Here is a 23,850-nt window from a genome sequence, read left to right as displayed (position 1 = left end):
TTTGATTAGGATGTGAAATCTTCAGGGCCAAGACTGTGATATATGTTTGACAGGTCCTTTGCTATCGGTTTTCATGTAAAGAAGAGCACAAACGTAGGGTGAAGACAGTGAGCAAACTGTCTATCATAAAAGGTACATTGGTGCTCAAAAATAGGAAGAAATGTTCTTTATATACCAGAAAGTATTGTACCAAATTGCACCAAGATGAGGAGATAATGCTGTCAACTTTGACATGAGCAAGCTTCACTTTAGGATACTTTTAGTTTAGCTAGTTGATGGGCTCCTGGAGGGTCAAGGATTTCATCTCAGTTCCCAAAAGACTTGACAGCATTTGTTTGAATTTCTCTCTTCCAAAGAAGGGTTCACCACTAATCTTTGAGATATCATCTGAGGGATGGTCCTTCAGCTTCCTTCTCTACCAACAGCTCTCAAGAGAGCATTAACTTCAAACTGCAGGATCCTGGAGTGCTACAGTGCTACAGACCTAAGACATGTCCCTGCCAGTGCACCTTAAATCCTAACACAACACCTCTCGTGGCTCCCCAGGCAACCGGCCAGTGACAAGCTGTCATGTACAGCACTCCCTACTATTCTGGCTCTGAGGCCCTCAGTGTCAGGCAGGCTTTCGAGCAGAGACAAAAAAGAAACCAAGAAAGTGAGGGAGAGATGACTTACCAGTCACTGCAGGATAGACAAAGTTCCACAGACACAGGAATTTGTCATCAGGCAGCAATGACATCAGTCTACAACTGCCCCCAGTGCTACTCCATCACAGCGAAGATAAATGTCTAAAAATTGTTTACCTACCAGTATTTACCATAGGTGGCTATTACCATACTCAGCTCATCACAGCTGCCCACATTTTACATTTAATTTTATATGCCATCCCAAGGAATGCATGTGGTTATTAACAAGTATTCACTCTTTTCCATCCTGCTTTAGTAAATGATTTCACTTTTTGTGACATGCCGCACCAGCATGTCACACCACAGGTATATTCACACCATATACCTGTGAATAATTGAAATGCTTATGTACGATAATGTTAAAGCAGACTGGATCAGCATTAATCCATGCCAACATTACAGACTTTCCCCCATATATGAAGCCTTTCAGATGTCCCAGGCACCCTTACACAGATAAACACAATGGATTAGCTGCCCTATGTATTCTGTCCTATGGATCTACATGCTTGGGCTTTGCCAGATCACCAACAGGGATGAGTGCTGTTACACCACCTCTCCCGGTCCTGTGGTTTCCCAGGTGGCATACTACCAGCTAGAATGCACCAGGAAATATCAAAACAACATGGAAATAGGTGATTTCTCAGGCAACTAAGACCAGATGCATGTAAAGATTTATAAGGTGATGTCCGTTTCTGAAATTGTACATACTAGGAAGTAGGAAGTTTAGTTCAATGTCATTTGGGGGGCAAAGCCCCCCTCCCTCCCTCCCCAATGCTGTATTCTTAGTTCGATGCTAGAAAATTTCTTTTAGTAAGGCCACTGACACCAAAACAGTAAAAAAGAAACCTCCAAAACCCAAACTTACAGCCCCTAATGAAGAAGAGATAGCAGGGTGAAAGATCATGAAAAATGCCCTGAAAGACTGCTTATAATGAAGAACACCTCTTGAAGAACACCTCTACGTAACAACATAAAGAGGCTTAAAAATAACAATTAGGATGCACAGGTAGTGTAGTATGATAGACAAAGTCTTGAGAGCTTCATTAAAATAGCAAACAGAGTGCTAGTTTATGTTACAATGATAAAAAATAAGACTCCAACATGCCAAACAGCTCTGATCTAATATGGCACTTAAGTACATGGAGTAGCCCTACTTAAAACAGATTATGCACTTGCTTAGATTTAAGCATGTGCTGTAAACATCAGCTGGATCAGGACCTATAAGCCTAGAATGTTCACCTGAGTTTTAAAATTCATGAAACTTATTAAATGGATAGTTGGATTATGTTTTGAAGGAAATCCTTTGTTAAAAGTCATCTTATTATTAAAAATTAGTTGGAATTATTTAAAAAATATATGTTTCATTTATTTCAGTAATTGAGTAATGAAAAAAGATGTGTCGATTTCACTTCTAGTCAATTAAGTCACGGATTGTCCCTGGGGAAGATGATTCCTCTGTGCTGAACTCTGCTAGCTTCAAGGAGTGTTTTATGTGGTGTGGCCTCCACCCTTCAATACTCTTCATTGCAGTATATGCTCTTTTGGCTGCAAAAGTTTAATTTGACCCTTCAGCATCTCCTGAACATGTTCACGTGCATTCACCTTCCCACTCTTCCATTTGTAATACAGACCATTCCCCATTATTTTTGAAGAGAGTTAGAGGATAAACTGACAAATTTCAAGCAGTTCTTTCATGGTTCTTATTTGCATTTAGCTATAAAGCTTCTAAAGCTTTTCATCATTTCAGTACAGGAAATTATACCCTGGATTGTCTTTTAGACTGACAATAAAGAGAATATAAGCCTTTTGCTTACTAAATATACTTTTTGTTTTTTTAAGACAGTGAGCGCTGCACAGATGTTTGTTTCTTTTTCCCTATTGCACCCAAATTGTAACTTAATTGCCCATGCAGCAGAGTCCTTGGGGTCCAAAATTAGTCTGAACTGCTCAGGAATACATTCCTTGGTGAACAGTGCAATGTCTTGCAGCAGTGCATGTGTTGCATTTTTAACCAACACAAACCAGTTCAGAGTTCAAACCAATCATAATCTGATGAAAGTGAGGAGTCAGCGACTGCTGGAGGTACCCTGGCACCCTGCCCTTTGCAGCAGGAAGCAGATTTGAGAACAGGCAGACAGGAACTTGTGAGGAGCACTCACCCTTTCCAGCGCTAGGTCATAAAACTAATCATGGGTAATGCCTGCTCCTCAGCCAGACTCCGAGGTACGGGCATAATGCTAGGAGCAGGAGTTGCTCCTTGTTGTTAAGTACAGGGTTCTGCTGGAGTGTTTAGTTCCTTTCACAGAAAATGGGAGAGAGAAAAGAGTCGTTCTTTGCTCCATGAATTTTTTCACAAATTGCTTGTTTGGATCAAAACCTGTGAGTATCATAGTTCTTTGCCCTACAGCGGACCAAAATGGATTTTGAGTGAAGTGCACGTTAGAAATAGCACAGCAACTACAAGACCACCTGACCTATTTGGAGAATCTGTTTTACAAAGGCTTTGTTTTGCTAGTAACATACTTAACCAACATTTTTCCATTATGTTTCTAGGTATGAGAAAACTTAGCTACCCAGACTATGTTCTTCAGGTTATTAGGAAAATCCCCAAAATTCTGCAGCCCACATTCTCAGTTCTTCTATGAAAACATGTTTCTTTCCTTCCTGCTGCTCCCTCCCCTAGTGCATTCGTATTTTGCAGCTGTTTAACCAAAAAGTTATTCTGCTGGAAAACGTATTTAAGGAAATTTTTCTGAATCACCTGTACTGTGCTTGATTACTTTAGTTGTGCTTTCTTTTCCATTGTGTCACATATAAACTTTTTCCCACACTTTGCAAGACCCTACATCTGTATTCCTGAAGCTGCTTCAGATGATGCTTTCTGTTGACTTAAGTTATTTGTGTAGATTGACACAGACATAAGGGCTGCAGGTGGCAAGAATAAATCAGGGACCAGTACATGAAGATGGGAGAAGGCCAGATGACTGCTGGCCATAGGTGGGCCAGGGAAAGCCATTTCATTCCATGCACCGGGGCACACACCAGGCTTGTCATGCTATGAGGGAATATATAGGCCTTTCCATCTCCTCATCTATGTCAGCCAGAGTAGTAATGAAAGAGCTGCTACCGTGAATGTACACATCTCCAAAACCATACAGGATTACAAATGCTTGCTTAGAGGTGTAGTGATACAACCAGGGTCCCCTAGAGAACCAGAACCCATCATTCCTGGATACCAGCCTCGGTCGGAGAGACTCAAGCCCACGGAAAGAAGGGTTTAATTCCCATTTTCCTCACTGCTTGCTTTCTCTCTTCAGAGGTCTGTGCACTAATGTGCAAGGCACTCTGCACCCCATCAGTCACAGTGAGACAGCATTGAAAGGTCAGGAAAAAGAGCTTTGACTATGCTACAGAGCATCTGCCAGCAGGATGATGTTAGTTATTAGGTACTTTGCAAAAGCAGAACTAACAACATCTAAAATGAAGTTGCTCTGGATGATGTTAGCAATAGTCCTGATCTCTGTGGGATTCAAAATGTCAAAGCAGGACCTGACTGCTTCACACAACCCCCGGCCTGGACACTGGGCAGGTAGAACCTGCTGCTTCTCCCCCTCCCCAGCCTGCTGGCATGCAGGGCTCTGGGATGGCTACGAGCAACCGTCCTGCGCTGGGGAGGAATGCCCCCCACCCCCCACCCCCCCGACTAGGGAAGCGACCCTGGGGGTCAGCTCAGCCCTCCTGGGGTTCCTTTGCCAGGGCAGGGACATTTGCAAAGTTGCGCTTTCTTGCGTGAGCAATACCAGCTCCCCTGGGACGGGAAGCAGGGCTATATTATGCCTCCATTGAGAGGAAGAGGGCGATCCAACCTTGTCTGGGGGTTAGTGCTGCTGCCAGCCCGAAAACGGGGAGAAGGGTCCAGCCACAGGATGCCTGTGTTAACTTCATTGAGCCAGGAGCTGGTTTATGGGAGAGGGGAAAAGACAGCAGTCTGGAGCTGCCTGAAACTGCTCTGAGCAAGCGTGGTTTGTATGCGAGGGACCGTCCGTGGTTTCCCTGCACTCGGACACCGCTTCCAGCAGCAGGTGCTGTCGGCTCCGCAGGGATGCTCCGGGCCAGGGGAAAACGCCCGGGGCGGGGCGGGGCTGGGGGGAGGGGGGCTGCCCTGGGGGTTCCGGGGCCGGGGCGGTCGTGTCCCACGGGGGAATGGAGCGGGGGGGGGGGGGGGGCGCGTAGGATGGGGGTGTGAATGGATTGGGGAGGACGGATGGAGGGGGGAAGGATGGAGAGGAGGGAAGGATGGACGGGAGGAAAAGGATGAAGAGGGAGAAAAGGATGGAAGGGGAAAGGATGAAGGGGGAAAGGATGGATGGAGGGGATGGAGAGAAGGGGGGGATGGAGGAGACATGGAGGGAGGGGGGGGGAGAAGGCGGGAGGGGGGATGGAGAAAGGGGGACCAATGAGGGTGCAAAGAGGGACCAAGGGCGGCGGAAAGGGAGTGGGGAGCACGAGAGGGGGGCGCGCGAAAGGGGGGGACGCAGGACCGGGCCACCCGCCGCGCCCTGAAGCGTTGGCGCCCCTGGGCGCCCCTGCCGCGCCCCTCGCCCCCCCGCACCCCGCGGGACCCCGGCTCCCCGCGGCGGGGGATGCCTGCGCGGAGCCGGCGCGCCCTGCCCGGCCCGGCCCAGCCCGGCCCCGCCCGGCCCAGCCCCGCGCGCCGCCGGCCGTGCGGGGCCCCGGCCGCCGCCACCGCCCCCCGACGGGCCGCGCGCGGGGCAGGGCGGAGGCGCGCGGCGGCGCTGACCGCCCCCGAGCCGGCACCGCCGCCTGCCCAGCCCGGCGCTCCGGCTGCGGCTGCCCCGCCTGCGCTCCCATGCCCCCGCAGGGGCGGTAGGGCCGGGCGCGTCCGCGAGGGGCGAGGGCGGCGGCGGCCCCCGGGACCATGCGCTGAGCGCCCGGGGCAGCCAGCGAGCGAAGTTGCGGTGGAAGATGAACAGCGCCGGTAAGTGCGCGGGTCCGCCGGGATGGCTCGCCGCCTCCGGACATCTTCTCCCCGGCGCCGGCAAACGCCGGGCGGGCTTCCTTCCTCCGGCACCGGCACCCTCCTTCCCTCGGGCCGGCACACGCCGCCTCCGGGGCCGGTACCACCGGGATGGCACCCCCCGTCCGGGCACTTGCTCCTCCGGGGCTTGCACCCCCGGCCCGGCCCGGCATCCCTCCTTCGGGGCCGGCAGCTCCTGGGCCGTGGCACCGGGGCTGGCGCCTCTCCTCCAGGCACCCTCCGTCCAGGGCTGGCCCTCCTCCTCCCCCCGCCCCGGCGGGTGCGCACTGGCTCCCCGCGGGGCGCCGCGCACCCCGGGGCTGTGCGTGCCCCACCTCTGGCCCCGCCGGGCCGGGGAGAAGCGGCGAGCCCGGGCCAGGCGGGGGTGCCGGGGCCAAGCAGGGGCCAGGCAGATCGGGAGGGCCGCGCCTGCTGGGGGACGCGGCTCTGCGCCCGCTCTGCCCTCGGACACGCGCAACCCTTCACAAAGCCCCTAGGAAATTTGCTGTGACTTTCTTTCCGAGAGTCTGTTTTTTGGGCAGGTCATGTTTTTTGCAGAATTTTCTCTGCAAGGCAAACCCAGACCCTTCCTCCTTCCTTCTGTTAACTTCCCAGAATTTTTCCTTGATGGAAACTGGGAAGGTGAAAGAGACAGGATGAGAAGGGAACCGATACTAAAGACAAGACCTTCAACAGTTAAACATTGGAAGAAGTCACTGGAAAATTGGGGCAAACTTTAAATTCTCCACCAACAGCTTCTGATTTTCAGGGGCGAAGCATGTGTGTAAAAACCATAACAATCCAGGAAACAATTATTACTAACTATGGAGTTATTTAGAAAAATCTAATGCTGCATCTAGAATTAAAGAGGAAGAGAAACAGTCCCTTTGTGTTAGCCCTAAAATTTTCCACTGTGTTTCCGTGTTGCAGAAGGTGAATGTCGCTGAGCACCTCACTTGCGTGGGTGCATCCTGAAGCCCAGAGGTTTCACGGCTAGGTACCTTGCCCTACGACTGTCATGTGTTGGGAAACTGTGAATCACTGTTTGCCAAAGCACAGGAACATAGGATTGGAAAAGATCTTTTAGGTCAAACCCAGCCCTCTGCTGTTGTATCAGCATGTTGTACCACTCCTCTGAGTTTAAAGCAAAAGGTTCTCTTTCCCCTCGGAGCGGGGAGTGAGACACTTTCCTACCCAAAAAGTGGTGACCTTTCCATTCTGTTTTCTGATCCTGGCTGGACCGGACTCTGTCCCTCCCAGGAGACAAACTCATTCGAAAGTTAAGTGAGCCAGCCAAAAATTGCTTTAGCCATGATGCTCCAACTTCTCTTTCTTCATCTCTGCATTATTTAAAACAGACCGGCTCTAATCTGATCCTGGTGTCAGTGGAAGAGCAGTGTAAGGAGTATCAGCTGTATCCATTTGTAAAGACCTAAATTTTATTAGCAGTTTTTATTTTTCAGGAATGTAGGACTGAATGGGACTACCTTCATTACCAAAAGCAGTACCCGTTGTTAGAGAACACAAGGTCATATTACTCCTTTTCTTAATTCATCAAATTATGTCTTAAACCACAACTTTTTAGGTAGCTCTCCTGCTATTCCTCTCACAAACCGAGAACCTCTTACCATTGCCAGTTCTCCTAGTTTCCAGACCAGATTCATCGCCATTTATTCTTGTGATTACATTGTCCTTTTGCTTAAAAATAGTTCTTTTCCTCCTCTGGTGTTTACCTCCAGGTTGTATTTATAGAGTGCTCATATCCCTTCTCAGCCTTTGTTTTGTACGTTCACACAATGCAAGGAATGTCTCTCCCATCAGTGCAAAGCAGAACTTCCTACCGAATCTGAAGGAGAGGGGCGTTTGTTAACCGGCACAACTCGGGGACCGGCATTAGCGATCCTTGTATTACCTGAAGTAATACATAGCACCAGTAAGCAGAGTCGTATGTGCAGGCATATATGGCAGCCTTGATCCCACAGAAGTTAAAATAACAACAGACAGAAAACAGGAAGGGAGATATGGATTATCCTCAGAGATGTGGAACTGATATGAAAAGAAAGATGAAGCAATCCACCCAAGGTCACAGGAAATCTGTGGTAAGAGACAAGGGACAGACCCCCGTCTCCCAGCCTCGTACCTAGGACCTTCCAGCCTCTAAGTACCGATTTGTTTGCCAGGTGCTGAAATGATGCTGCCCATAGGAAGAATGTACAGATGTTAGGCTCCAGATTGTTCAGAGGTGTAAGCAGACTATATATTCTTTCAGCTGCTACTGAAAGTGATATAGGAAAAGCTGCCATATGTACCTGCCAGAGAATTTTAACCAACGTCTTCTTTGGCTCTTAGGAAGCAATATATGAAACAACAGGTGAATATAAGCTGTCTGCTGCAGTGTGAGCTTCCTGTTGTGAAATCACAGCCAAACTGGAAACATCACAAACACTTAGAGTTACATTAAAAAGAAATATATGCCAGTAGTTTAGAACCAAGATTATTTCATTGTCATATACATGTGGTTTTTCATAGTCAGGTCACCCAGCCCTACCAAGACTTGTATGTACAGTCTGCTAGAGACAGTGAAAATGCTGGAGAATTTTCAGGATCAAGATTTTTTGGTGTTGAAATTCATCCTTTTCTGCTTATATTCTCTTTAGATTTTTCCCCTGTGTTTCTCTGTGGGACGTTATGCTGTTGTATTATATTTACAGATGGCTGCAATAAAGTTATATAGTAAGAGAAATTTGTAAGCTATTGATCTGATATCCCAGAGTCATAATGCATTGATCTAATCATAGAGGATGGATTCCAGTAACTGTACAGAACAGCATTTTATTTCTGCAGACTGGGATGTGCTCTGACAGCCCAGCTGTTAATATTTCAATTAAGATTTGTAAGAAGACAAAACTCCCATGGGATAGTTACTACTGACTGTAGGTCTGTCTCCATACTAGAGGAACCTTCTTGCTATATACAGAGTACTTTTGATCACACATTTGAAGAACGTACACTGATAAGAGAGGGTAGATGTTTTTCAAAAGTATCATCAGACTTATGCAGAAGCTGAAATACCATTTTCATAAATGTCTGAGGCATTTAGGAGCCAATGACCTGCTGGCTTTGAACAGGACCTCAGATCTCAAGTGCCTAAAGCCCCAATTCTCAGAAGACACTCAAGTATCTAATTCCTGTTCAAGTGAAAGTGGGAGCTGATACCTAAATCTGGACTGAGGTCCCATTTGAAAGGAAGACTTGCGCTCCTACATCATTAGAAAATCCTAGTCTAAATACCTTTTCCATTTCAAGTGACTCCCATGCAACTGTTTTCATTTCTTGTGTAACTTTTGTCATTTCAAACTTTTCTGACAGTGTGAAATAAGTGATGCATTTACATGCTGTAAAACAAAGAGAACTATTTTAGCAGTGACATCTTGGTTATTTACAGTACATCCTGGGGTCCTACCAGTGACAGCACTGGTGTTTTATGAGTTGAACCCCTCAAAGGGATTATACTTTCCTTGTAAATCATGCTACCTCATCTATTTAATCTCCAACATATTGAAGCAGGTTACACAGTTTATGCTCGGTACTTAATTCAGAATGACATTAAAATGGCTTATCTACATAGGCAGCTTAAACACACCCTCACTGTCTGACTTGGACAGCTGGCAGAATTGTAATTACAGGTTGGAACCTACAGCTTCCTGTACTGGAAATGTAATAAATGAGCTTTAGGAGACTCTGTGCTTGGCTTGCCTTACATTCCTGGCAGCATTACTACAGTGGTTGGTGCCCGTGGTTGGTGCCCGTGTTCTGGTCAGGTCCAAAACCAGCTCTTCATCTGCAAAGGAGAGCTGTCCATTTCACTTACAGTGAAGCTCCGTGTGTTATTTTGCTAGGAAGCTCTGTCTACCATTCTCTCAGAACAATTTCTTCTCTAAGGAGTAAGCACCATGGTCAAAATAGAAACCCATGTATTAGACAAGCTGAAACAGACAAAGGTACAGAAAGTCCTGCTTTGTTAAGAACTAGGTGTTGGTTTGGTAGCTGAGGTGTGGAAACTTCTACCTATGACTGTGCAGTGCAGTCACACTGTTTCCATGAGTTTCTGGGTTTGTGCAGCGCTTGGCACACGTGGCTTTTGTCAATGGTATGAGCTCTTAGACAGCACTGACATGGGAGGGAGTGTGAGCATGATGGCTGCTGGTATAGGACAGGTTCTTTGTTTCATGTCATTGCCTAGTTCATAAAATAGAAATGCTACCATGAAATAACTTCTATCCTTCCTGGTCCAGTTAATTTTTATGTCTATAATAGTGTTTCAGCAAGTGACATGTAAATGAATTCCTGTATTTACTGCTAATCTTAAGGTTGCTTATTCTCATTTCCTCAATTGTGGGACTTTGCTTGCTTCAAATGGGGAATTTGATCCCAGTCTTTGGAAGAAGTTACAGATTTCCTTGATAAAGGCAACTGTATAGATGCAAAGACAGACATGCATTGATGTCTCTGTAGTGTTTCAGTAGCGCATTCTGATTTAAGAGAAAAGAACTTACTTATATAACAGAAATAAAGTCTGGGTTAATTAGACTGAGGACTGGCTAACTGGCAGTAGCAAATCTCTGTAGTAGTTATCTCTGTCACATTATCAAATGGTGGTATGCATGGTGCTGGGACCAGGATTATGTTGACACTGTCCAACATTTTCCTTGGTAGGAAAGGAAATAGAAAAGTATCAGATGACAAAGTTCACTTTATGATGTAAAGATTTGTGAAAGGGTAATTAACAAAGTAGGCAGGGCAGTTATATAAACAGATCTCGATCATTAAGTTGGATCCATTCAAACAAATTATGCGTAATGCATATTATAAAGCTATCAGTTTAGAGACAATCAACAGGCAACACAGCCTTGGGAACAATTTAGAGGTCATAATGGACAAGCAAGTCAACCTGATACAGTAACAAGCTAATGGAGAGTAGTGAGAACTGGGTCTAAGAAAGTACTGAACTCTGCAGACAGCATCATCAGTAGCCACTGTGGAATTCTTCCCATAGGTCTGCCCCATGTTGGAGCCCCCCAATATGTATGTCCCCCATATAGGGACTATTGGAAAATTGGAAAAGATTCAGAAAAAATCCAAAAGAAAAAACTTCAGGAAAGGAGAAATTGTCCAGCTGCAAAGATTTAATGAGTTCATTTGTTCAGTTTACCAAAAAGAAGAATGTACCAAGACATAGCAGTGGGAAGTATATGTCTTCCCTAGAGAAATACTGAATAATAAAAGGGTCTTTAACCCAGTGGAAGAAACAATAACAAATGGCAGAGATAGAAGCTGGAGATAGAAGCCAGGCAGCACTAACTGGAAATAAGGGCTTTATTTTAAAAATGAGCAATTCATTACAGGAATAAGATAAGGATGATACTAAAGTACATAGTCCACCTTTTGCTGACTTCAGACCACAGCCTTCTAGAAGACAAGTTTTAACTTTATCCTGATATAGCTGAGTGAAATTATACAGCTTCTGATCAAGAGCTGAACAAGACTTTCTGATGCCCTTGTCTGGACATTCTCCCTCTACCTCCTATTTCTCAGGTGAGAAATCTGTGGATTTCAGTCTCTTCTTCCTGGGCAGAAGCAGTGACAGGCAGGACATGTGTGCATTGGTTTCCACTGGGATTCTAGGCTTGGTTGGTGCAGTCTTATCCCACTGTTGCAATGTGGTCCCTCCACCTGCATTGTCACTTCCATCCAAAAGCTCTGCAGATCCCTGAACTATGCAGTGCATTTCTGTCCTCTGCCCTCAGTGTCTCTCCCATTTTAACATATGTCTGAGTTGAATTAATGCCAAAGGTATGAAGAAAACACAGGTCCATAAAGGTTCGTTGGTCAGAAAAAGCTACTTTCAGCATCGTGAGAGATGCCTGAACTGGATTGTGGCACCAGCCAAGGCTGGAACTAGTATCTGCACTGTGGAGCTAAGTCATTTCTTGGGCCACCATCAAAGACCATGGGCCTGGGACATGTCTACAAATATCCCCGCAAATGTGAAACCTTGGTGTTTAATTAGGTCTTCACCCCAAAACCAGCTGCTTGGGGTGGTGGTAGATATGGTCCCTTATAAGCCTTAATTAAATTCTAGGCTAATTCCTAAATCTGGAGAACATTTGAAAGTGGGTAGTTGCAGTGTTTCAGGCAATACTTCACTACAAAATGTTTTTTGTTTCAAAGAAACACTTGAACAGTGAAGGCTGTATGGGTTGATTGCCATTCCAGGAGAGCTGCTAGGCTGCTATTCACTGCTTAGAAACTTGGAGAAGAGGAGAGTAATGTAATTTCATATGGGCCATGGCAGGAATGAAACCATGCTGAAATGCAGGTTTGCCTGAAGGAAGGTGGGTAAGGAGAGGAAGCGGTCCTTGTCAGTACAAGGAAGCATCGAACAATAAGGGGAGGAGCAGGCTAAAGAAATTCCTATTCCCCAAGAGTTTCCTTTTAAGCACAAGGTGGGTGTGTCTCCCTCCAACATAAAACACATCCTAAAATAAACATGCACAATTATTTGTGAACATACACATTCCTTATGGTGCAATGTTGTTTTGTGTCCATTTAGAAGTTACAGCCAGAACCTTTCAAGTGGCTCAGACAGTAAAGGAAGCAGAAATTGAAGCAGAATGGAATTGTTGTGATAAAAGGCAAAGAGTGGAGCTTTCTTTTCAGTAATTGTTTGGGTTATTTTTTAAACAAACACTTGTACTCCTCCCACTGCCCCCCCCCCCCCCCCCCCCCCCCAAAAAAAAAAAAAAAAGGAAAGTTGTTTAAGGAGCCTCGTGAAAGGCAAGATCAACACACAGAGCAGTTAGGAAAAAACTGTGGAAGGAATCAGTAGTGACCAGTAGCTGGCACAAGTGGGTAAGAGTAGGACATTACAATGCCTGTTATTACCATACTATGAACAGGGTCCATTACCATAAATTCTCTTCCACTGAAGGTAGTAGAAGGAAAAACTCAAGATTACTTGATTCCTTTTGCTGTAGAAAATTACCACTGGAGGGAAAGTGGATAACTGTTTAAGCTATGTTCTTTTTTTTTAAGTGGATGTCTGCATGGTTATTTTACATAAAGGAAACGAGTTAGTTAGTTACATTATTTTATTTCAAATTTGTTTATAAGACAAAGCTTGGGAGATCCTGGCATTCTCTACAGTCCAGTCTTTCTCTCATTACTCAGTGTTTCAGTACAGACACTCTGTCTGGCAAGAACAAGGATGCAAATGCAGAGACTGTGCTCAAGCCTTGTCACATCCCAGGAAAGGAGTAGGTATATTTGTGTCCTACTCTTGGATAGACATTCCTAGGAAAAGCCAGACACTGCAGGAAGTGGTATAATACCTCCAAAGTGATGTTTCTTCCTTGGAGTTAGTCCTAAAAATGCCTCATTATGGTGGTAAGGGGTCCATCGCTGATTTCTGGTGGGAAAGGTGTAAGGACTCAGTTTTAGCTAATAAAAATTTCATGGTTTTTGTTACCAGAAGTTAGTTTAGGATGTTTAGTCGTTGCAATAGCTGATTTAAAAATCCAAAAGGTAGATCTGGCTGGGGAGCCAGGCTTACAAGATACTCAACCCACTTCTATTCCCTCCCTGTTTCTAACTGGCAACAGTTTTCAGCACTCTGCAGCCTTCAGCTGCTGCAGACTTGCCGCTGGCTGCAACAGAAGCAATGGTACTTCAACGATGGTGAAGTGTTTGGCACATAATGTTTCCAAAATAATCTGGAGGGAAAGATTAGCTACCCATTCGGTGATTTCAGTAATTAGACAGATGCCCTGCAGCTCAAAGCAGCAGTAGGTACTGTGAAACAAGAGTACACACTACAGTACTGGAGACTGGCAAATACGCGGTTCTCTTTCCCTCCTTTTGCACAAGTTGTTTTAAGCCTCACACACATGAAGCTGGATTGGATAAAACCCCAGATACAGAATAATTCTTAATCAGTATATGTGATAAGGCGCCTGATTAGAATGGACTTTTCACTCTTTCTGGGCTGAGCTAAGATCACTGCCTCAGTTTTTAACTTAGATGGAATCTCTCCAGTGTCTCATAATTCTAGAAAGACTGCTTTCTGGCTACATCAGAATGCCAAATTGTCAGCATCTTTCTGAGTATTGGAAGAAATTTCAGCAAGGTTAAGAAGATGAGAAGAAACAGCCTCTTATATCTCCCAGAGTCTAATCAAACAAATATGCCAGTATTAGTTCAATACAAATTACTCCAGTTGGACTAAGATACCAATAAGAAAAGTACCATGACACCAAATATCAGAACAATCAGAGAATCATTTTTAAGCAGTTTGCATATAGTACTACTATATTCTCAGTATGGTGCACAGCTGCATTTTAATTATCTTCCCTTCGAGATGTCAAAAGTCTGCATTCCAAAATACTCAATACATAACAACACAGTAGCTACACGTCCTGAAACTTATACCATGATTTAGGATAGGATTTTGCATAGGAACCATGTCCCAAATGGTGTCTCTTGAGATGCTGTTCCCTTATTTCCTGTGTGTAGGGCATGAAGATTTTGCACAACGAATTGTTCCTGTCTCTCTCATGGTGAAATCGTTTGTCTTGTGCTTTTCTTTACAATGGAGAGCTGCACTTTTCCCACTAAAATGTGTTAATTAAAATTATAAAAAGAATTAGAGATTTCTGATTGATTAACCATGTAATTACCTATTGATGGTTAGGAATCATTAGTATGAGCAAAACCCTTCTCTTTACTTATTACCATCTGTAACCATTTGGTGCGCTGGCTTCTTCACACCGCATATTTCATCTCGTTTAAAATCTCATGAGGGAGGATCCCTATTGTTGCCTATTTATGCAGCCTTTCAGCATTTTGTTTAGTTATTTAAAGAACATTGATTTCAGGACCAAGACAGCTGGCAATGTCTGTGGCATGTAAACTGTACTGTTGAGTAAAATGGCCATATATGACTTAATTCATATAGCTTCAGTCATCTAGCTTATTGTCAATCTACTTGAATTCCCCTACACGTGTCAGCACTTCCACTAGAAATAGTTTAGAGACCCTGAGTGGCCTTATTTTGCAAGATAATTCATTTTTTTAAAGTATATTTTGATGTTCAGAGAAGATTGTACCTGCAAGGGGTCCAGGCATTTACAGGAGGATGGAGGATCTTTTGACTAAAGAAAGGACTGAAGAAGCTGTATGCTGACAACTGAACTTAAGTTTAAAGCAGTAACTCTCTTCATGCTTTGGGTTGAGGTATTTCATTCAGTGCATTATAGCTCAGCTGCATAATCAATGTAAAGTATTAGCCAAGCTTTTAGCAAACCATCTTATCCCTCATGATTATGTTGTTTGACAAACAAAATGTAACTCCATATTTTGTTACCATGGCAATGGCAGATGGGAAGACTGTGTGTCCAGGCACCAAGTGTTCACTTCAGTTTGGCTGGGTTGAATTAAACCTTGATCTGTTGGTAGAACTAATTTTGTTCAACGCTGAAATTCTGCAAACTACATATTGAAATTAAAATCATTACTACAAAGTGTTTGTACTGTGTTATAAGAACAGCCACTATGGCTGAAAGGCATTTCTTTCATTGCAGCAAAACACTTCAGCATCATTGAATCAAAGTGCTCATACTTAATCCTAGGGCAAACAGATTTCTGTGGCAGAATCAAAAGGTGTCTAGTGTCATTAGTACTTCTGAGTGCGGGGAGTGTTACCCATCTGTGGGTATCTGTGTACGATATACCCCTGGCTCTGCAGCTGTACATCTTTCTCTCCCCAAGTGTGCTAGGGCTGCATCTAGTTCAGTTCAGTTCAGGTTTTGACCTTAAACCCTGTTCCCTGGAATAGCTACAGTGCCACATGGAAGCACAGTGCATATGCTTTGCTTCTTCAGTTCTCTTTTCAGAGCTGAGCCTTCTATTGGCTGGACTCTTTCTGCATTAGAAGTCACTGGTACAAGATAAAAGTCTACTGTAGGATATATTCTGCTGGCTTTAATAAGAAACCAAGATGACTAACATGGCTTTTCTCTCTTTTCTCCAGAAATCACAAAGCCACCACTAGCACCAAAACCAAAGATTACCGGTCATCTTTCTCCAGTAGCTGTCTCCAAATTTTCTCCTTCACTACCAAGGGCTGATATTCTTCATAGCCCGAACTCTATGTCTAGAGGTCCCAAACCACCTATTGCTCCCAAGCCAAAATTCTCAGCTGACACTGAGGGCAAATCCAGTGTTTATGCCAACAATAACTTAAATATATGCTCAAATGGGAAACTGGTATGTCTTGATGGAGAGCTGTATGAAGGAAACCAATGCAATGCTGATTGCCCAGTATCTGAGGCAGATAATGAATACATTGTAGTTCCTGAAGCTCAGCTGACCAGCAAAGACTGTAATGACTTGGAACATGAGCATGATCAGAACCTAGATTCCTCTGTGGAAAATGAAGTCTCGGAAACTCCAGAAGAGGTAGAGAAGGAAGAGGATAACATTGCTAATGATGAGGATACCAGTAATGAAGATGAGCACCATAAGTCTTCAGATATTGCTGAACCAATGCAACCAGTGTCGGAAGAGTCAACCAGAGACTGTGACCAGTCCGAAGCACTTTGTGAGGAGTCCTCAGATACCCCTGATGGGGATAATGATGCTTCCAAGAATGTAGATGAAGATGAGGATATTGTAGGTGATTGTAGTGAAACCAAAAACAAGGAGGAAACTTCTAACAACCTGGAACTGGTTAAGGACCATAGTGATTGTAAGACTGACACTGATAACATTTTGAATAGAGATGAGGAACTAATGGGTGATGTCTGTAAAGATACCATTGTAATGCCACTACCCGCAGATGAATCAATCCCAGGTTGTGAGAAGGCAGGGCAGGAGGAGGAGGAACTGCCTGAGATTTTAGAAAAGGGAGATGGGTGTCTAGCACATGATGGTGATCACAGTGTGCATGCAGAGCTTGATTTGAACATGGAAGGGGAGTTAGAAAATGATGACTGTGCAAGCCCTGACATGCTGCCCAAGGAGGCCAGCGAAGAAGCAGCTCCTGGCTTAGAACTGTGTGAAGATGAACCCAGTGCTGAAAATGGTTTAGGAGAGTGCATCCATCAAGCAGCAGCTGAAGAGGAGGAAGCAGAACCAGATGAGCGCAGTAATACAAACACAGGAAATGCCAGTGATGGCTGCCAGATCACTGAGAGGACAGATGAGGAGAAGACATCAGAGGTAGGCTGTGAAGCAAGCAAAGACTCTGGGAAAGGGGAAGAAGAAACTGTGAATGCAGAGAATATGGATGATGGCTGTCAAATTGCTCTTTGTGAGAATGAATGTGGTGAGGAAATACCCATGGAAGATTCAGATGAGAATCTTCAAACAGAAGGGACCTCTCTGGATGAAGATGGTGTGATCTCTGATAGTCTACCTAGTAGTCCAGAGATGGAGCCAGAGTTGGAAGATGTGACTGTTGAAGAGCATAGTGAAAGTATTGTGGAAACCTCTAAGTCAGATGAGCTGCAACTTGAAGACAATGAGGTGGAAGCAAACAGCCTCAGTGTCCCAAGTCCACCTCAACAGCTTCCACTTGAGGAAGAGTTAGAAGTCCATAAGCATGCTAAAATGAATGCAGAATGTGAGACCAGACATGTCTTGCATGAAAATCGAGCAGTCCCTGAAGTGGTCATTGTGCCTGAAGAATCAGAGGAAAGAGAAACTAGCGGTGATTCCCTAGATGACCCTTATGTGCTTCCCGCAGAAAATGAAATTGCTTATGATGGGCAGACTGATTTGGGAGCTGATCACAGTAAAAGGGATGAATTAGGCACGGATGGTGAAAACAACTTGCTGCCCATTGATCGTAAAAGCATTGTCACTAGAACACGGTCGCTTTCTGGGAAGATGCCAGGCTATGTCCCAGAAACAGTTCCAGAAGAAACTGGACCTGAAACTGATTTACCATCTTCTCGCAATGGCTCTGGGACAGAAGATTTAAGCAATAATTTATTTTCAGCGGAAGGAAAACCAATAGAAGCCAACAGGGCATTACCAACCAAGTCAAGACGTTTCATTTTATATCCTCGATCTTATTCTGTTGAAGGGAGAGAGATACCTGTCTCTGTTTACAGAGAAAGTGACGGCTGCATACTGGATGATGGTAGAATAAAAAGGACAGAAGACAACTTGTCTTTGCCTTGTGTCAATGGTTCATCAGGTGGTTTTTCCCAGAGAAATCATCTTTCATCATGTGGCGTATCTACTCCATCCTCAGTTGTTGATATACCACCTCCTTTTGAACTTGCCTACATCACCAAAAAGCCAATCACTAAAAGTTCCCCTTCACTTTTGATAGAGAATGACTCACCTGATAAGTATTCCAAGAAAAAGAAATCTTCGTTTAAGAGGTTCCTCACTCTAAAATTCAAGAAGAAAACTGAAAGTAAAGTCCATGTAGATGTCAATGTTTCCTCTTCAAGGTCCTCATCAGAGTCTAGCTATCATGGGCCTCCAAGGCTGATGGAGCTGGACAGGAGGAGCCTAAGTAGCTCACCTCAACTAAAATCACATGTGGGGAAGTTCCGTGCATCTGAGTCTCCCTCAGCTGTTCTTTTCTATAAGGATGGTAAAAGAAAAGGAACGCCTAAGTCCTTCAGCAGGAGTGTGTCAAGGGTGGAGTCCTTCGAGGACCGGTCCAGACCCCCTTTCATGCCACTCCCACTAACGAAACCTAGGTCCATTTCTTTTCCCAATGCCGACACGTCTGACTATGAGAACATTCCTGCTATGAGCTCTGACTATGAAAACATACAAATTCCTCCTCGAAGATCCACCAGAGCAGGAACTTTTACTGAATTTTTTGAAGATCCCAGCAGGGCCTTATCTGCTGCTAATGAGAATGATGGCTATGTGGATATGAGCAGCTTCACTGGCTTTGAGAACAAGCAGCAAACCACAGACCAGGAAACAGAAAGGTACTGTAATAAATTATTATGTAAGACTTGCTAGCCTTGGCCAAACAGGCAAGGCCTCCCTTGCTAGGTATCGTAGGCAGATCCTCCGTGTTGCTTGGCTTATACCCCCTCTCGGGAAATGCTTACAAGATTCGAAGAATACAAGATAAGCCTTTATCAGTGAAAAAAAAAGACACCAAATTAACTCTTTACCTTGTAAATGTATACTAACAAGTCCAGTGTATCTGGATCCTATGGTTTACAGATACAAACCAAAGAACGTTTAAAAATATTTGGTTTATCCAATGGATCTAATTTTTGTGGCTTGGGGCAGGGGGGGCGGGGAGATCTTGCTTTGTTCTTCAGTAAGAAAGGTTTCTGACTTCTTAACTGAATGAAAAGAGACCCTGTTTGCTGGAAGGGGTCTTGCTTCATTTTTTCATTCCTGTCAATTTCTCAAAGCAACAGTATATATATAATCTCTCAAAGTACATCAGTTAAGTATAGACCAGGAAATCCAAATCATGAATTAATCAGACTAGACAATTAATTTTAAAAGTTGCTTTAAAGCCTATCATTATGGCCCTTTGACAGAGCTGCTGATTTATAAATTAATTAAATAGCTCTGTCTGAAATCATGTGCATTGCTAACATTAATAACAGTCTTTCATCCCATTCTATTAGATTATTTGCAAACAAGAAAATGTCTTTTTTGTAGTTACATGGGAGCAATGCACCCAAGACCTTTGAATTTGAATTTGAATCTGTTGTCATATTATAGCATACAATCAGTGGAGTGCAGAGATGTAAATAAGAAGTGTGTCTTCCATTAAGTTCATGCTAAACAGGTAATGAGAAAACAAGGTGCAAAGCAAATGAATGAAAATGAATGTCTTTAATGCAGTTGCATTTTGTTAGAGCTGCGTGAAAAAGATAAACATCTTAAAAGCAAGGTTTTCATGTCCGTTTTCATCCATCATTCTCCTTCTAAAGATGTAATACTCCCGTTTCTTTGCAATATTTATTTTTTCTGGTCCTCTCCCCTGTCATTGTGAATGGAACAAACCATGGGCATTTCACACATCCCTCTTTTGATATTTCAGACTTGGGGAGTAAAAGAACTTTTCTTTAACACCTCTGAATGAATCTTGCAAACCATTTCTAAGACAAGAACGATGTACAGTGCTTTGTCTTTCTGAGAGAGGTGAGAATTGTTGGGGGTGGGGGAGGTGAGTATGACATGGGGAAAGAGATTGCATCAAGGCTTAAGCTGTGGATCCAAACGTGCCTGAAGCTGAGGGGTCTGGGACACAGGCCTGTGGTTTAGCTCTTCGGAGATGTTGGCTGCCTGTGGTGTTGGGAGCCCCGGTGGTGCTGACGCTGGGACATGGTGGAGTACAGTGCGGCTTCACAACGCACACAGCCACATCCTCGGAGCAGCACTCAGCAGAAGCTGCCTTAGCAGGGCCTGATGGCCCATTAGTCACACTGCTTTCAACGGTTTGCATTGCGCCCAGCACACTGACGTTTGCTCTTGGAAAAGCTGGCCAGTTCTTTGTGTCCATGAAACGCCGCCCATTTTAGGTAGTTCTTGAAGAACCAAGTTAAAAATATTAAAACTACGTCAATTGCTGTGACTTGGGCCCATTTATGAACTTCCTGTGGAAGCCTGTTGTTTCAAAGGGAGAGCCAATCCAAACTGGTTCAGGAAGTCTCAAGGTCAAGGCGTGAACATAATTTTTCAGTCTGCTGCTTGTTGTGCATGCAGTTTTTGCTGTTGGGGGAGAAATGAAGGCTAGGCTCCTGAACAAGCCCTTTATCAAGATAACCGGGGTGGAGGGGAAGAGTATCAGGCAGACAGCAATATACATACATTGCTGCTGAGATAGCTATTATTTGCTATATTTGTCAGGAGGTTTTGGACAAAGACATGCCTGAAAAGCTTTGATGAAATGTAAATGGGTAATACACATCCAATGGCATAATATACTTGGAGAAACAGTGTATGGTCTAATTGTAAAGCAAAGCAAGTCGTACAAGTACATGCACATGAACCTATTTATGCATGCATACATGATGTATGGACATGGATGTTTTATTTCCTGCTAAAGCAGTTCTGCTTAAAATACCTCTCAATGGATTTAAGCTTTCTAATATGAATACCTATCAAACACAGCTCTACCACAACCACACAGGGATAAAAATTACTTTGAACTCCAGCCTGCTCATATCCTGAGGCTTATTTCAACCATTGAGAGTACAAGTGTGTTGGATTAAACCCTTGCAATACGTGAGACTTGAGCCCATGAATTTCTCTTTGGTGTATTCACCTGCAGAGCACTGGTATTTAGCATCTGCTGATACCTCATGGAATTGCTACATTTTGATGAATGGCCAAGTACAACTCTTTTGTTACATTTCAGAGAACAGACTATGAAAGATTATAAATGCTATAAAAGATTATAATAATCTGGGAACCTCCGCTACTGTGTGTGATTGGGGGAGAGCGGGGTGGGAGAGGGGCTTACAGAAATTGACAGATGAGAAGATTCACTGTTTAATTTTCTTGCTTAAAAGGGAAGACCATGTGGAGTAGATTTAAACCAATAATTTCTAATTAGAAGCAATCACGTTTATAGAAAAAGTCCAATAATGAAAGCGTTCTAGAAATATATCTTAACTTAGAATTACCATTGCCAGAATAGAACTGGGAATATTGCCCCCTGAAGGGCAGTTATTGTGTATCCCCAAAATTTAGCTATCTGGTATTAATAATTAAACTCTGGTTCGAGTGTATGACAATATAGATCATCATTAGCCTTCTGTACAATGTAGAAATAATGGGACATAAGTGGAATTGGACAAAATTCCCCTGATCTTTCCCCAGTCCACATAGCCTGAATCAGACTCAATTTTCATTTGCTTTTGAAAATTCACTTTCTAGCCCTTTTTCTCTGAAGAGTTGCACTACAAAGTGCAAAGCAACACAAACCAAGTGTTCAGGCTGAAAGCAAAAGGCAGCTGCGCCCCACCTCTGGGACAGTAGACTGTAACCTACAGCATTGCCTCGACCCTAAACAGCTATAAGTCAGAGCAATTTCACCAAAGTTACTGGCTAAACTTTCATCAGTTGAAAGTCAGGTAGAATTCAAGTATGCTGGCACATGTCTTAACAAATAGCTTCACTAACCCAGTTTGACCTTCAGAGCATCAGCCATGCATATGGCAGTGGGATAAACATCAAGGGGATGGGAAAGAGATACCTCAAACACTCATTTCATAGTCTACCACAGTATCACTTCCAGTGCTTTTAGGAGAGATGGAGAGAGTCTTTTATCAGGGTTTAGGTAAGGGCAGGAAGATGGCATAGGTTGGGTGTTTTCAGAATTTTGTTTTCCCTTTTTGCTTTCTACTTAGAGCCCGTAAGTTGGATTTACCAGGTTTGCTAAGTCTCAGTCCTCCTTTCTGCTAAGATACTAAAAATCCAGAAAGGAAAGAAGATAGGGAGAAGAGAGGAATAAAAGGAGTATACCTGCAGTTCCACAGATAATCCCACTGTGATGTTGACTATTCATAAGAAATGAGCTAAAAGCCCATGTTGATGTTACCTGTACATTCCTATATCCTTCTACATAAAATGGTCATCGATACATACTAGAAGAACCTCAGTCTGATTATTGTACTTAACCAAGAGCAGGACTTGCTCAGACTTTGACTCTTAAGTGAATTCTTAGGGGCCGGTGTGGGGATGCCAGTGCTCTGTGCAATTACACCAAGGCTCATGGTAATTCCTAATAGGTCTCTAGAATTGCAGTCTCATGCCTGTAAACTACTCCCAAGGCTCCAGCTCTGACTTCCCACTGCTTTTCAAGACATATGGCACCTATCTGATGCTTCTCAGCTTTGGTACCATCAAGAAAGCTGATCACCCCTTCAGTATCCTATTCCTTTTAAATGTGTTTTATTCCCAAGGGATGGTCTTCTTCAAGAAGATGGAGAAAAAATTCTCTTTAGTAGAAAGCCAGGAAAAAAACATGGTTTATTTGTGTTAAGCAAGTGATACCTTTCCTTAAATTTGGCCAGACTGAAGCAGGAACACACAGGTGCTTAGGGACTGATACAACAGTGCTAGCTAGTACTGGAGAGGATGCTTCATGGGTAAGCAGCTACGTTAAAAGCTTTGTAAGCAATCCTCTTTGCACATAGCCATAGAGAGTCTGGGCTTCTGCCAGGTCTACGCACAAGATCACAAGGACTATGTCAGCACAGACCAATTCCAAACTGTATACCAAAATCATGGTATAGTTAGAGAGCAATAGAACCGCTGGTTATGCTTGATGGGCCATAGAGAATGCAAATCCCCCTCCTTTAAAAGGAGAAAAATCCAGTGGATGAGCAATTACTTCCCGCTCCAATGAGTATTTAGCTGTCCCCTTGCCTCACCACTGGATTCATCAACCTATATTCTGTCAAATTATGCCACTTATATCCTCTCTGCTCCCTGGAGGTCATCAGTCACTGATTAGCTCCAAGACTGCGGGCAGTGACAGTCTATATGATCGCCTATTCCCTACCCTTTCGTAACACACACAAAAAAAAGCCTAACAAAAGCTGAGCATAATAAACATCTTAGAACATGAATTCTCTGCCTAAAAATAGTCTAAGTAACATGCTACTCAGACCTTAATATGCCCTTAAGCTTAAGGTGAAATTTAAACCATTGGAGTGAATTTCCTCCAACATAGCACATGTTTTTAACGAATGAAATCAAGATGTTGTGTTCCTGGCTCTCTCTGCTCCTTCAAATGAGAAGCACATACATTATATGAGATTAAATCACCGACTCTTAGGAAGGCACAGTGTGGTATCTAAGCACAGCATATGAAGGATAAGGTGAAAGTCTAGAGATAATTATGTAATGGAAGCTTCAGTATAAATAGTTCACACACCAAAATAGCAATGACCAAGAAAGGACAATCAGTGTTTTCATATTTAAAATAGTAAAAGAAATATACAGGAATATTACGTATCTTTTGTTATAATTGTGAATCAATGTCATTTATATAACCTCAAGGAAATTCACTGTGCTTTAATTTACATAAAAGACCAGTAAGTTTCCAAATAAAAAGAA

General features: G+C 43.7%; 1 protein-coding gene across 2 annotated transcripts in view; it reads left to right on the top strand.

The window, feature by feature from the left end:
* The first annotated feature begins 5,485 nt into the window (after positions 1–5,485).
* Positions 5,486–23,850, top strand: part of FGD5 (FYVE, RhoGEF and PH domain containing 5) — a 118,096-nt gene continuing 99,731 nt past the window's right edge. For both annotated transcript variants that reach the window (XM_087744645.1, XM_087744643.1), the window contains exons 1-2: positions 5,486–5,685; positions 15,812–18,740. In XM_087744645.1, coding sequence (XP_087600771.1) covers positions 5,673–5,685; positions 15,812–18,740 — 2,942 coding nt within the window. In that variant the 5' untranslated portion in view covers positions 5,486–5,672. The remainder of the gene's footprint in view (positions 5,686–15,811; positions 18,741–23,850) is intronic.

Source organism: Nipponia nippon, unplaced genomic scaffold (genome assembly GCF_047370975.1).
Source record: "Nipponia nippon isolate SJK-2023a ecotype South Korea unplaced genomic scaffold, ASM4737097v1 scaffold_9, whole genome shotgun sequence".
Classification (NCBI taxonomy): Eukaryota; Metazoa; Chordata; class Aves; order Pelecaniformes; family Threskiornithidae; genus Nipponia; species Nipponia nippon.
Note: the sequence above shows the minus strand (reverse complement) of the source record. Positions and strands in the feature narration are given on the sequence as shown.